The sequence below is a fragment of the Myotis brandtii genome, unplaced genomic scaffold, assembly GCF_000412655.1.
Source record: "Myotis brandtii unplaced genomic scaffold, ASM41265v1 scaffold132, whole genome shotgun sequence".
In the NCBI taxonomy this organism is placed as follows: domain Eukaryota; kingdom Metazoa; phylum Chordata; class Mammalia; order Chiroptera; family Vespertilionidae; genus Myotis; species Myotis brandtii.
This window is the reverse complement of record NW_005354673.1, coordinates 4778549-4793626: the sequence shown is the minus strand read 5'-3', so window position 1 is coordinate 4793626 and position 15078 is coordinate 4778549. Positions and strand designations below refer to the sequence as shown.

The window sequence follows — 15078 nt, the reverse complement described above, 5'->3', positions numbered from 1 at the left end:
TGGCCTTCTACCCCCTGCACTGTGCCCTGGCCCCCTGGGCCTTCCAGCTCTTTGAATGTGTCAGGCTCCTTTCTCCTTAGGGCTTTCAGACTTCCACACCCACCGGCCCCCTTCCCCAGCCAACTTCCCAACTTCTGCTCCTTCCCACTAACTCTGTCTTCCTCCAGATCCCAGCTACATGTCACTTCCTCAGGAAAGCCTTCCCCTCCTTGTCCCCCCAGACTCTTAGCCCCCAACCATAAACTTATTTTTGTTGCTACTTCATAACTGTAATTTTGCTACTGTTATGAATCGTAATGTAAATATCTGATATGCAGGATGTATTTTCATTGTTACAAATTGAACATAATTAAAGCATAGTGATTAATCACAAAAACAATATGTCATTATATATGTGTTTTCCGATGGTCTTAGGTGACCCCTGTGAAAGAGTCGTTCGACCCCCAAAGGGGTCGCGACCCACAGGTTGAGAACCGCTGATCTAGATGGTCTCAATGCCGATCCGGCCTCTCCCTAAATTTAGTCTCCAGCATCCAAATGCTTTTAAAATGCAGATCTGATCTTGTCACTTTTCTGGTTAAAATCCTTCTGTGACTTCTCTTTGCTCTTAATACCCAAAGACTTCACAACATCGCTTACAAGGCACTGCCTGTCTGGCCCACACCGACCCTTCTCATGTCACGTGGCCTTCTACCCCCTGCACTGTGCCCTGGCCCCCTGGGCCTTCCAGCTCTTTGAATGTGTCAGGCTCCTTTCTCCTTAGGGCTTTCAGACTTCCACACCCACCGGCCCCCTTCCCCAGCCAACTTCCCAACTTCTGCTCCTTCCCATTAACTCTGTCTTCCTCCAGATCCCAGCTGCATGTCACTTCCTCAGGAAAGCCTTCCCCTCCCTGTCCCCCCAGACTCTTAGCCCCTCCCCTTCATAGCTGTTATCAAAATAGTAATTAATTGTGTGCTTACTTGATTAATGTCTGTCTCCTTCTAGAATGTAAGCTCCAGGAAGGTAGACCATGTCTGTTTCATTCACCCTGTATCCCCAGTCCTGGTTCATGGTGGGCACTTGATAAAGATTTTTAAAGGACTGAATGTAACTTATCTGAACCTCAACTTCCTCCTCTATAAAATGGGATAGCCAGAGAGGAGGACGTGAGAGTCGAGTGAGATAAAATTAACAGCAATAATGTTGTGGGCTTTTATAGAAGCAAAGCACTCTTCTATATGATCTTATTTGTGCATAAAAGTGCTTTTTAAGCCAAAAAGTAGCATGCATATAAAAGGAGTTGTTTTTACTCTGTTCAGTGAAAGGTTAACTTGAGAAGCACACTATGGGAGGTGGCAGCAAGTCGGGAATGGCAGATGTAACCTGGGAAAGCAAGCCCTGTCCCAGATGGGCATCCCCCCTGCTCTCCTCCCTCGGGGAGCAGGGTGAGTTACCCGGTCCAGAAACCTAATCAAATGTGCCTTTGTTAGCCGTTTCAAAGCCGCCACTGAATGTGGTGTGTGTGCCTTGAATTTGTAATAGATGTAGAGGGCAGGGAGAGGACAGTGGACCTCCTTTTGGGTGGAAACTCTTCTACTGCTCAGTAAACTGGAAGCCTTTTCAGTTGAGACCTCTGAGAAAATGCAGAGGAAGTGGGTGAGGCCAGTGTTCTTTGCCCTCTCTTTACTCACCATTTCACTCACCTGTTTCAGCTCTCTAGGCAGTGACTTCTTATGTAATTGTTGTTTTTCACAGGGCAACCCAGATGAAAGAGTCCTAGTGAACTCACTTCCAGCCCAGAAAACATGGAGAGGAAAAACCCGTCCAGAGAGAGCCCCAGAAGACTCTCGGCCAAACTAGGCAAAGGCACAGAGATGAAAAAAGTGGCTCGTCAGCTCGGCATGGCAGCGGCCGAGTCAGACAAGGACTCTGGATTTTCAGGTTAAAATACCTCGTTGTTTCTACATTGTAATGAATGATTTGCCTTTATTTCAGAGAGGAAGGGAGAGGGAGAGAGAGATAGAAACATCAATGATGAGAGAGAATCATTGATCGGCTGCCTACTGCACGCCCCACACTGAGGATCGAGCCTGCAACCCAGGCATGTGCTCTGACTGGGTATCAGACCCGGACCTCTTGACTCATAGGTCAATGCTTAACCATTAAGCCACGCTGTCCAGGGGATTTGACATCTTTTTTCAACTCAATTTTAAATCTTACAACTGTTGCAAGTAGTTACTGGAAAAAATATTTAAGGGCTCATAATTCTGTTGTTTTCGCTCCTTTTTCATAGTAATAGTTACATTACAGGAAAAAATACTGCATGTTGTTACCATGTAACAAATTAAAACAAAAAGAGTATACAATTTGTTAAAGTAACTTTTTTGCTAAGAAAGTAATTTTGCTTTGTTTACAAATGTTTCTCCTCTACAACCCATCCTCCCAATATCCATGTATTTCGCATTTGGACTTGAGTATTTATTAGAGACAAGAAAGGAGACCAGTTTTCCTTACTAGTTTGTCCAAACCTTACCTGAAAGGGCTAGCTGCATACCCGGTGAACCTTTCAATTTTGTGCTGAGGCACCTTTATTTCCAGGTCTGAGAGTAGTGGCTTGACATACCATAGCTCTAGTGTCAACATTTTGGCCCAGGGATGCAGAAAGGTGATGCTAGGGGATTCTGGCTGGGTTAGCACCCTGGGATGGAGCCCTCTCCTAGATGAAGACTTAATGTTATCCTCACAGAGACTAATCAGTCCATGCTCCTGATTTATTAACTTACACTGAGAAATACAGCTGTTAGGAATGCTAGATCTGCCTCATCCTTAGATTGGTATATTATATTTCCTCCCCGTAGGGAGGCTGTGTGAGAAGCCAAATTATAAATAGACTGTTGCTCAGAGAAGAACAGAGCACCTACTGACGGAGGGATTAGAATAAGGACAGTCGGGAAGCGAGGGCCAACGTGTAGCCCTTTGGTTTTTCTTCTCTGTCGCTTAGCACTGTTTCCTAAACTTGCCTCATCATAAGGCTCATCTGAGGCATTTGTTAAAAACACTGCTCGCCAGACCCTGCTCCTGGACGCTGTGATGTTGAGGGCCTTGGGGGAGGGCCTGGAATGTGGGGGTTATTTTTTGTGTCTGGTGAGTTGTGTAATCAGACAGGTTTGGGAAACACTGCAGGCTTACTGTCTCTGTCTTTTTTTAAGGTCATGTTTGTTTTCATCTGTTTTTCATATCACAAAGGTGATACATGCTCATTGTAGAAGCTTAGAAATGTAGAAACTTGGAAAGAAAAATATAAGCATTATCTATCATCCCACCACCTATTTTTTCTCAATACTGTTGACATTTTGGTACCTCTCTTTCCCACAACTTCAGGCAGTTGTTATGTAGTATGTCCCAAAGTCTGGATGGTGTTTCTGATAGTTTCCTTATTCTGTAGAAGTGCTTTAAGAAGTGTTGTGCTGGTCAGACACAGGCAGTGTTAAAACCAATCGAACTGGTTGTGCTCCAGAAAGTGACCCCAGTGAATGCCTCCAGCCACATCTGGGCCAGGTGCCAGTGATTTCATCACTGCCTGAGTTATTATTTCAGTCACTTGGTGAATGATGTAATCTGTGATTTTTAAAAAATACGTTTTTATTGATTTCAGAGAGGAAGGGAGAGGGAGAGAGAGAGAGAAACATCAATGATGAGACAGAAGCATCAATTGGCTGCCTCCTGCATGCCCCCTACTGGGGATTGAGCCCGAAACATGGGCAGGTGCCCTTGATTGGAACTGAACCCGGGACCCTTCAGTCCGCAGGCTGGCTCTCTATCCACTGAGCCAAACCGGCTGGAGCTAATCTGCGATTTTTAATTAGCTGCAGTCCATAGTCAGAGTTTGCCCATTGTACCAGTAGTGTCCTTTGGTCCGTTTGTTTTAGATCCTGGGTCCATTGACGATTGTACATTTCATTTAGTTGTCCTGTCTTTTTAGTTTTATTTAATCTAGAGCAGCTCCCTCATCTTTCCTATCCTTTCCTTTTTTATTCTTTAATGACATCGACATCTTTGAATGAGTTAGGCCTGTTGTTCTGTAGAATGTCCCACACTCTGGATTTTTCTGATAGCTTCTCCATTACTCGAATCAGGATAACATTTTTTTACAGCCTACTGCACTTTTTCTGTTATATCCTTCTCATTGCACACATAAGGAGACTCATGTTTGTCTTATTCTTGCTGGTGCTCTGGTTGATCACTTGGTTAAGGTGGTGTTTACACTTGCTTAAGGTAGCATATACCAGATTTTTTCAATGTAAAAGTACCCTTTTTTCTTTGTAATTATAAGCAATTTATGAGATGGTATTTTGAGATTGTGTGACTATTCTGCTCCCCAACAAACTCTTGACCTGTGGCTTTGGCATCCATTGATGATCTTTGCCCAAATCAAGCACTACATGTGTGGTTCTGACTTAACTGCAAGTGTTGACAGTTGTCCTCATTTAAATTAAAGTTTCATTCCAGGCCTGCCTCATCTAGTTGACTCTGTGATTCCTGATGAGCATTTAGGGTATCCCCAGACTCCTCCTAGCAGGGTTACAGCAGTCTCTGGGGATGCTCCAGTAGATAGCTAAATAAGTCCTTTGTGATGGATTCACGGAGGGCATTCTTATTTTCTTTGCCTTGGAGAGTATCTATCACCCGATGTGCAGGGTCCCAGTAGACACAGCAACAAAGGAGATGTCTAACTGGGTAGAGGGAACAACAATGACAGACACATTTTAAACCTCAGCTTTGATGAACTTATCCAGAATTTACAATTAGAAAACTTAGGAAGAAGCTCTTTCAATTTCCGCATGGATGTAAGTTTTAAGGTTTTGTGTTTATTATTATTTTTTACAATATATTTTTATTTCTGAGAGGAAGGAAGAGGAAGAGAGAGATAGAAACGTCAATGTGAAAGTAATGAAATGAACTAACTTTGAAGCCTTCCACCCAGTTCTGTAGACTGGTGATGATTACTTTCACAGGAACCTGAATTGATGCAGGCTTTTGTCTGTAAGAGTTAGAAAGGAGTCCTCGGGCAGTCATTCCTAATCTTTGGGGGCAGAGGTGATAATTATGGATGCCTTTGAGAGTCCAATGAAAGCTAAAGACCCTCTCCTCAGAAAAATGCACAAAAACCCATCTCACAAATGTTCCATTCAGTTTCAAGGAGTCCCGCCACTCCCCAGGAGGCCTGGTTACCAGCCTCTAGCCTAGAGCCTGGGTGAACTGTCCGTTTTCCTGCCCACCAGATGGGAGTTCGGAATGTCTGAGCTCGGCGGAGCAAATGGAGTCTGAGGACATGCTGAGCGCCTTAGGCTGGAGCCGGGAAGACCGGCCAAGACTGAACTCCAAGGCTGCGAGCAGTGCCTTCCCCACTCTGTCCCCCATGGTCGTCATGAAGAACGTGCTGGTCAAACAGGTGAGGGGGGGTGCAAGTTCAAGTGCCTGGGCTTCCTGTGTGCAGAGACTCCCCTCCGCCCGGGAGGGATTTAGACGCGGAGCACTAGAACCACGCCGCCGCCGAGTACTCTGTCCTGGGGAAAGGATGTTTCCTTTCAACTACTGACAGTGTTTAAAAAGGACTCCAGGACAGCAAGACTATTTTATTTCTGTATCCCTAGTTTATCCAGAGGAGCACCGGAATTCTTTAGTCATGTATAAAAGAACCAAGCAGAAATGTCATAACTTTCATAGTACAGTTAATAGATGACAGAATTCAGGGTATAAACAAAAGAATCTCTTTTTAACTTGAAATGCCCTGGGAAATTAGAAATGTAGGATGCATTTATTTGTTTGAGAAGTGGAGGCAATTTCCATGTTTCTCCTGTCACATTCTGAGCCTTTTCTTAGTAATCAGCCAAGGACGTGCCGTTAGTGGAACAGCAGCTCTTTGGTTAAGGTATGGCTGCCCCAGCAGAGTCTGCACGGCATTGCTGTGGAGCTGAAACACATCCTGTTGGGGCTTGATTACATAACTATGCATAATATGTGATTATTGTCCAGATATGCAAGAAAAGATTTAGATGAAAATCTAAGCCCCCATGTTTGGAACCAAGAACTTAATCAGATGAACTGGGTTCAAGAACACTTAACCTTACCCTGCTTTGCTCTAAAATATATCAGCTCTCCCATGGGGCCATTGATGAGGCTGCTGGAAGCTAGGACATTTGAAACTGGCTTTATGCTGCTGACCTTCCAGCTCAGGTAGAAGAACATACACGGCTGTAGCCTGACATGAAACCTTATGTCTCAACTATTACCTAGTTATTTCCGAGGAACACAAACGGATTTTCAACAAGGCAACCTGGTGAGTTTGGACAAAGAATTTGGAAATTTTTGCATGACAAATCACCTCAGCAGGAAAAACAGCTCTGCTTATTGAAACGAAGAGAGAGAATAAAGACACGTAATGGAGCCCAGATGAGCTTGTCCAGACCCCATCAGTGCTGTGATGCTTCTCAGGGCTTCCTTTCTCCTGGCTCTTTCTGTCCCCGCCTTCCTCTCTGGCTCCCTGTTTGTCAGTCCTTCCTGTGTGTCTGTGTTTATATGCCTCTTTGTTGTAGGCAGGCTGGCAGCTCCCCAGGGCGGAGAACAGCCCACAGTTGAGGAGTGGGTAGGCTTTTCCAGCAGAGCCACATTCTCCAGGACAAAGGCCTGCCGGGAGGCTGCTGGCTCCATCAGCAGATGGGAGGCTTGGGGCGGGCGGACCTGATGGAGTCGTCTAGGAGTTTCGTCTTGTATTTTCACACGTTAGAATCCAGCACATTCCAACATTAAAATAGTGATATACTTTTAAAAATATGTGTATTTTGTGTAATGTCTTGGTTTTATTTTATTTTATATATATATACTACAGCAGTGGTCGCCAACCCGTAGTCTGTGAGGTCCGAAAGGTTGGTGACCACTGGTTTCAGGAAACCATTGGAGCAGCAGTCGCCAACCCGTGGTCCGAAGACCACTGGTGGTCTGTGAGATCCGAAAGGTTGGTGACGCTGTATTAGAGGCCCGAATCATGCACCGGTGGGGCCCCTTGGCCTGGCCTGTGGGGATCGGGCCAAAACCAGCTCTCTGACATCCCCTGAGAAGTCCTGGATTGCGAGAAGACATAGGCCAGGCCGAGGGACCCCACAGTTGCACGAATCCATGCACTGGGCCTCTAGTATGCATATAAGATCTTTGGATAATCTCTTCCTGCCCTCCCCCCATCCCCCTTCCCTCTGAGATTCATCAGTCTGTTCCATGTTTCCATGCTGGTGGTTTCCGCTCCTGTGTTGAGTGTCTGCCCCCTGGTGGTCAGTGCATGCCATAGCTACCAGCTGGTTGGCCGGTTGCTTAGGCTTTTATATATATAGATATTTTTTATTATTTCAGAGAGAGGGAGAGAGGGATAGAAACATCAGTGATGAGAGAGAATCATTGATCAGCTGCCTCCTGCACACCCCCCACTGGGGATCGAGCCCACAACCCAGGCATGTGCCTTGATGAAATCAAACCATGACCTGGTTCATGGGTCGACGCTCAACCACTGAGCCACACCAGCTGGGCTAATGTCTTGGTTTTAGATACTTTTCTTTTGAAGGTCTGATTCCAGTTCTGCCACTCGACTGTGTGATCTTGCACACAATTACTTAATCACCTGGGCTTCAGTTTCCTCATCTTCAATGTGAAGGCTTCGTGGAAAATGACCCTGAGATTGTAGCCAAGTCTAAAATCTTGTCCCGTATTCCCTCAGATTTTTTCAACGTAAATAATATATTGTAAAATCTAATAATTAGAACCAGTAAGCTAAGTATCTACTACAGCAATGGGCATAGCAGCATTAGGAAGAATCCAGTGAAATCAGCTTAGGAAAGCAGTGAATTAGAAATTTTCTGGATCCGTTTGCCTCATAGTAGGTCCACCCTTAGGGCATGAGTGACAAGGGGAATAGCCTGATGTTTTCCTTCTGACTGAGCTGGACTAGGCTGATGTCTGCTTCGAAAGACCCCTGCTTTTGGATCTGCTCTGACAGGGAAGTGTGGTGCTAGGCCTAGCATTGCTTGCTTACGTAGTACATCCAGCATATATCTGAATACCAAGAGGGCTTCAGAATGGACTCTCCAGGTGATCCCAACTTTTGCATAGGAGATGAACTATAACTGGCCTAACGTTCTAGCCCGGGGTGGGCAAACTTTTTGACTCGAGGGCCACAATGGGTTCTTAAACTGGACCGGAGGGCCGGAACAAAAGCATCGATGGAGGGTTTGTGTGAACTAATATAAATTCAAAGTAAACATCATTACATAAAAGGGTACGGTCTTTTTTTTTTTTTAGTTTTATTCATTTCAAACGGGCCGGATCCGGCCCGCGGGCCGTAGTTTGCCCACGGCTGTTCTAGCCACACATCGAGGAAGCTCAAAGGTGTGGTGGGCATGTGTGGGAGATAGCTCTCTTCAGCAGTGACTACCCCACCAGCTCATATCTTTGGGACCAGGTTGGAACTGGACTGGCTTTTAAATATTGGAAAAAGATAGCCATGCCCTTCTTTATTAGCTTTCCATCTGAATCAGTACTTTAATTAAAAATGAAAATGCATAACTGAGGAGTAATATAACAAAGGCAATGTAGCAGAATGGTTAGGGTGGGTTTTAGAGCCAGCTCTGTCACTTAGTATCTTGTTGACTTAAAGCAAGTTATTTCAACTTTCTACACCTCAGTTTTCTATTTGTGAAGGGAAATGATCACTACCTCACAGGGTTGTTATGGAAACAATCCATGTAAAACATCACACACAGTGCTAGCTTGTAGTAAGCACCAATATCTGATAACTGTTATTATCTTGAGTGGTTTTATGATTGTTGGGTGTCACTGCCTTAAAAAGGGGGCCCATGGACTCCTGACAATATGTGACTTTAATCAAAAGTTGTGTTCAGGTAAAAGAGGGTCCAGATGTAACTAAATGAAGACAGACTCTTGTGTAAAGTCACATTTGTAGTCTTGAAATGAGCACATTTTAACCATGCCAAGCAATTGTATTACCCATGTTTTTATTGCCTCAATTGTGACCTTAACTATGTCATTACGTCATCTACCTACAGTTTCTCTTCCTGAGTGGTAGCACTTGAATAAAAATAGGTATTTCCTTCAGTTTTGCCTTAGGAAAAGTGTAAAAAAAGAAAGAAAGGGAGAAATTATAGCCCTACCCGGTTTGGCTCATTGGATAGTGCATCATCCTGTGGACCGGAGGGTCCCAGGTTTGATTCGGGTCAAGGGCATGTACCTCGGTTGCAGGCTCCTCTCCAGCTCGGGCCCTGGTCAGAGCGTGTGCAGGAGGCAACCAATTGATGTGTTTCTCTCACATTGATGTTTCCCTCTGTCTTTCCCTCTTTCTTCCACTCTCTCTAAAATCAATGGAAAAATATCCTCAGGTGAGGATTAAAAAAAAAAAATTATAATGGCAGGCCCAAATGGATTTTTAAGCCACTTTTCCAATCACGCTCTTCAGAAAGGGCTACCTGTTTTGTGAGGGAAGCTCTGTACGTGAAATTGTTATAAATCTCTGCTTTGCCCCTTAGCAGAAGCAGGTAACAAGGAGTGTGCTGTTTTCATCTGCTTTCAGGGCAGCAGCTCATCCCAGCTCCAGTCATGGACCGTCCAGCCCTCCTTCGAAGTGATCTCGGCACAGCCACAGCTCCTGTTCCTTCACCCGCCTGTGCCATCGCCTGTCAGCCCATGTCATGCTGGCGAGAAAAGGTCCGACTCCAGGAACTACTTGCCCATTCTGAATTCTTACACCAAAATAGCCCCACACCCAGGCAAAAGGGGCCTCTCCCTCAGCCCAAAAGAGAAAGATCGTGGAACGCAGAAGAAAATGTGTACTGAGAGACCTGGGCTGAGCCTGCCCGCCAGTGAGCCCACCAAGACAGGTGCTGTGTCATCCAGTCCCCCAATTGCAGCACCCCCCAGTGCCAAGCTGGTGGAGGACTCAGCTCTGCAGGGTGTGCCCTCCCTCGTGGCAGGCGGAAGTCCACAGACTCTTCAGCCCGTGTCCAGCAGCCATGTGGCTAAAGCTCCCAGCTTGACCTTTGCGTCCCCCGCCAGTCCTGTCTGCGCATCAGACAGCACTCTGCATGGGGTAGAGAGCACCTCCCCCCTGTCACCACTGTCAGCTAATTATAGCTCACCTTTGTGGGCCGCAGAGCACCTCTGCCGCAGCCCAGATCTCTTCTCAGAGCAGCTGCCCAGCAAACACAGGCGCTTTCAGAACACCCTGGTAGTCCTGCACAAGTCCGGCTTGCTGGAGATCACTTTGAAAACCAAGGAGCTGATTCGTCAGAACCAGGCAACACAGGTGGAGCTAGACCAGCTAAAGGAGCAGACCCAGCTGTTTATAGAGGCCGCCAAGAGCAGGGCTCCTCAGGCTTGGGCCAGGCTGCAGGCATCGCTAACACTGGGGGCTAGTCATGCTGGCGGTGACCTAGAAGCATTCTCTGATCACCCAGACATATAGCACAGAAGGCAGACTTTCCTGTTACTTGAGTGGTTCTTTTTAACTCTCTTGCTGTTATCTTACTCCTGTTTTCCAAAGCTTATGTAAGGTCTTTTCCTTCTACTCTTAAACTGTTCAACAGTTCACTTATGAAGCCTCATGCCAATCCCTGGCTGCTGTCTTAACCTGTGGTCTGTGCCCAGTTTACATATGTCTCTGTTCCACTGAGGACCTCAGATTCGGGGTGTCCTTGAGTCCCTTTTCCTTAGCCTGCAGGTGCTTAGGTGGGTCACGGGGCAAAGCAGAAGAGAGGAGTGTGTGGAGCTCTAGCGGTCACCTCCCACCGTCCCAGTCACTAACCCTGATCACCTCCCACTGTCCCACTCGCTAACTGATCAGAGGTGCAGTGACATGGATGAGCGTACTGAATGACACCTGTCAAGCCAGGGAGTAGGTGACAAGGATCCCTTCCCAGATCTTCCCTTGAATATCGTAGAGAAAAATAAGAGGAGGTGTGGTTGCATTCCTTAAGGCATCATGCCATTTGGCCAAAACCTAAAATGCTTTGGGCACAGGATGGGCCTAGGGAGCAAACACTTAATGACTTAAAGCTTTGTTTTCTTAAACTTGAAAGTCAAGGGAAAAGGGTGGTACCATTTAACTCTGACACTTTCATCACAAACCAGGTTTCTCTTCACTTAAACTGGTAGGCAAAATAACTTCAGCTTTTTAAAGTATGGAACGGATGCAGTACCATCTGGAGTTACAGTCGATGAATTGCTTTTCTGAGTTAGAGTCTGAAGAAACACATGGTCAGTATCTCTTGGTCAGGAGCTGGAAGATTCCAGTAATTTGTGCTTTTTTTCTTTCTACTTTTGAAACAATACAACCTGTTTTATGTGTGAAAATCTTAAAGATAGCTTCATGGTGCCTGAGAGTGAGTGAGTGGTGTAAATTAACCCTCTGCTGCCACTTTTTCTTCTTTTGTTTTACTAAAAGAGGAAAGATGTGATTATTAAGCTCGATAGATTTGGGATTAAAATCATCCTAATAATTTTCATAAAATTATATGAAATATAAGCCCACAAAGTTGGCTTCTTACCAGTTTCGCCTCCAAAGCTTTCGTGTGACGCACCGTGACCTGGTGCGAGCAGGAGCAGCGCCTTCTGTGTTTCTGCCATGCGTTGGGTATTGGCAGCAAGCCCAGAGGTGTGGTGTTGCATATGTGAGGTTCACCTGGGAGTGGAGGCTTTGATGGGAATTTACAGACACACATGCTTTCAGCTTCATCGTCAAGGTAAGCTGGATTCTAACAGTAAAGCCTCATTTAAAAATTTTATCCTCTTGAAAACCTAAATAACAACTGGATGACCAACTTTTACACAGGAAAATGTTATTGAAGTTTTACCAAGGCCAGAAAGAAGCTAAAGCTCATATCTGCTAGGTAGTGGTAACTCTAACGTAGTTTAAAAATTACAAGGCTTTGGATCGCCTCCACTTTATTCTCAAACGGGCATGAGTTAGGTAAGGCCGATTTACTAGTAGAAATAAATAACTTGGTAAAATCTCTAGACTCCTGATTAACGCAGAATTATTACCTGCCGTTTGCTTTCTGAAAGAGTGTCAGAGCCAGTGTGTCTTTAAGCAGACCCAGCTCCTTCGAGTATTTTGTCTGGGCCTCCCCCCTCTGCCTCCCCAAGTCTGCGGTACCACAGCAGCTCTGCTCTGCGCACCATGCCAGGAAGCTTCCTTTTTGGCAGAATGCATTTGGCGGCAGAGCTACAGAGACAGGTGCGTTCGGAACAGCCTGGCGCTAGCCATGAGTCTTACTGAGTGTCAAAATCTGAACACAATTGCTGAGAACCAAATTTATTCCATCCGAAAACCTTCTGGAGCTCTAAGCCTCTTGGAATCTTCTTCCCAGATTAAGGTTTGCATTCCCTTCTGTCACAGTGAAAGATGATGAAAGCCATGGTTGATCCTCACAGCTCTTGTCTGGCCTTATGACTTAGTGCTGGAAGTCTCTAAGCTCTTAGCTTGGGTGCTTGTTGTCTAGTGGAGCTTGGGGTAGGCGAAGCCACGTAGGGAAGGAGAGTCCATTGAAGCTAGCAGACATTGGGGCCAGGGGCCATTTCAGCAAATGGAGGAACCTTGGAGTTGACCAGAAAGACCTCCGTTGGTTGCACAGGCTGATGTGATCTGGTATGATGTCCCGTGGCGGAGCTACTGTTTTCTGAACATGTGAAGCCATTCTTAGCTCAAATCAGTCCTTCTGGCAGATTTTGTTGGCAATATTAAAAAAAAAAAAATAGAAAAAGCTGCTGGTTGAATTGGTTATGGGAATGGAGTTTAATGACATTGTAATTTATTGCTCTCATTACTGTTTATTGATTATAGTATTGTCTGACTTTATTGATTCCTTCAGCAGAAGGTAACTCATGAATATATCGAAGTGTTTTTCCAGTTATGAGTTCTTTAGGGTAGAGATTTCTTTACCAAATGTGAATTCTTTTGAAGAAGTATGAAGTTTTGTAGAAACTGACTGTGAAATGTCAGATTAAAATAAAAGACACATACTTGAAAATTATTTGGACTTTTTGCTTTATAACTGCTTAAAAATACTAAGTGAATCCTAGAATAAATACTTGAATTGATTTAAGTTTTGAACATATGTACTCATGTCATTTGGGCAGTTTGGGATTAGATACTGAACTTGCAGAGATTTATTGTTCGGACTTTGACCGGTGTGCAAGCAATCTTGAGGCAAATGAATGGCCCAGTGTTCCCTAGAGTCTTGGACGTTTATATTGGGTAGGTTGGGAGGAGAGGAGAATAGAGTCCAATTATTTCTTCCATCTGATCTGACACTTTCACATAGAGAATTTTTAAGTGACAAAACTTCAGTTGTCCACTACGGGATAAACTAAAGCCACGTTAAGTGAAGTTCTTTCTACAACAGACGTGCACCTCCAAGCCTTTCTCCACACATTCCAAGTTGATTCCTAATGCTCTGTTCCTCCTCAGGCTTCACCTAGAGAATCCCAAAAGGGTGTGGTGCCCCCTAAGGCCAGTCAGGATACCCCTCCTGGGATTTTTAAGACATTGGAAAAATTAAAAGCTTGTCCTCATTTAAAGGCCTACAGAGATGCCATGGTTTTAATGCTTACAGCACTATTTCTCTCCAACACAATTTTCTGTCACTTAGAATCCAGACAAGGGAGAGCACCCAGAGTGGACCCTGCGAGACGGAGGAGAGCACCGTTGTTTGAGTGGGTAGCCCCTGGCCCCCTCGGCATGATTCCTGCGCATGGAAATAATTCCACCTAGACGCCTGTTCGTGAACATGTCTGTTTAGTCCACATCTTTCATGGCAGCATTGCAGATAGCAGCCTGGTGTGCTGGGGTCAACAGACCTGCACATGCCTGTCACGTGTTACTCATTAGCTAGGTGACTTTGGATCAGTCACTGGGCCTGCCTAGGTGTCACTCCTCTCACTGAATAATAAAGTATTGGACCTGGGTCTCTCCATAGTTTTCAGCTCTAACCATTTGTAAGACCTCTACCTAGGTTACAGGTGAGCCATAAAATTAATTAATTTATTTTTATTTATTTATTTTTTACCTACAATGTAGGTTCCTAGTGCTCTGTTAGGATAGCTTTATATTACAGTGCTGTCAGACTTTTAACTGCAGGTGACTCTGGAAGAACCTTTTTGCTAGTCTGTATTCATTGGTTTTGCCTTCCTTGCAGCTAACATGGATTCACTAATTCCCATATAAAAGACTACTCCCAAAGACTTATTAGCCCCAAAGGAGAATAGCTTGGGGTTAAATCAAATCATGGTCTTTCCTAGTCAGTCATCTGCAAAAGCTCTTTCCTCTCATCTGAGATGAAGGACAGACCTGGTTTTATGTTTCAGAGAGTATGTCATTTAGCTTTTCTTTCCTTCCTGATTTCTCTCCCACAGCCAGGAAGGATGTTCCCGCATGTTCTTTGTCATAGAAGGATGTCACGTGATATCCAGGGTCACGGTGAAGTGCGAAACAATGACTCTGACGGGTTTTTTAAGCTGCTCCACAGAGCAAGGCAGGCTCCTTATCCTTTAGGGTTGTCATTTGCTTGGGACAATTAAGACTTTTACCAAAACCTTATTTACAACTAATGGGAAGAGAGCAAATCTCAACTCATCCTCTGTCTGATTTCTTGGAAGGAGTTCGTCTGTGGGTCCAACCACTTTGGCATTTTCTTCTCAGAATTCCTCCTTTTTTCTTAGAACACGTGGCTTTCCTGTCTCTCTTTCTGAAAGTGGTTATGCAAGACATTAGAGAGCTGCTTGCAAGAACAGCCTGGATGGTTACGGCCTCAGATTGCAGCAGCTGGAGGAGATGAGCAAGAGAGAGAGAAGCCTGTGGAGTCTGAAGTCAACCCAGCGAGTGGGTGGGAGCTGCGAGGAGAGGAGGGGAATAAAAACGGAAAGCAGGACCCTGCCCGCCTGCGCGAGGACCCCTGCCAGGTTGCGTGATTAGCGAGCCCCAGGCCTTCAGAGCTGCTTGAGAGCCCGAGAGTAAAAATAGCCACCTCTGATTTTCCTAAG

General features: G+C 45.2%; 1 protein-coding gene across 4 annotated transcripts in view; it reads left to right on the top strand.

The window, feature by feature from the left end:
- CIPC (CLOCK-interacting pacemaker) overlaps positions 1-13070 on the top strand; it is an 18708-nt gene extending 5638 nt beyond the window's left edge. For all 4 annotated transcript variants that reach the window (XM_005860174.2, XM_014534723.1, XM_014534721.1 and 1 more), the window contains 3 exons: positions 1738-1923; positions 5265-5434; positions 9614-13070. In XM_005860174.2, the coding sequence (XP_005860236.1) occupies positions 1788-1923; positions 5265-5434; positions 9614-10504 (1197 nt within the window). In that variant the 5' untranslated portion in view covers positions 1738-1787 and the 3' untranslated portion in view covers positions 10505-13070. The remainder of the gene's footprint in view (positions 1-1737; positions 1924-5264; positions 5435-9613) is intronic.
- Positions 13071-15078: the final 2008 nt, after the last annotated feature.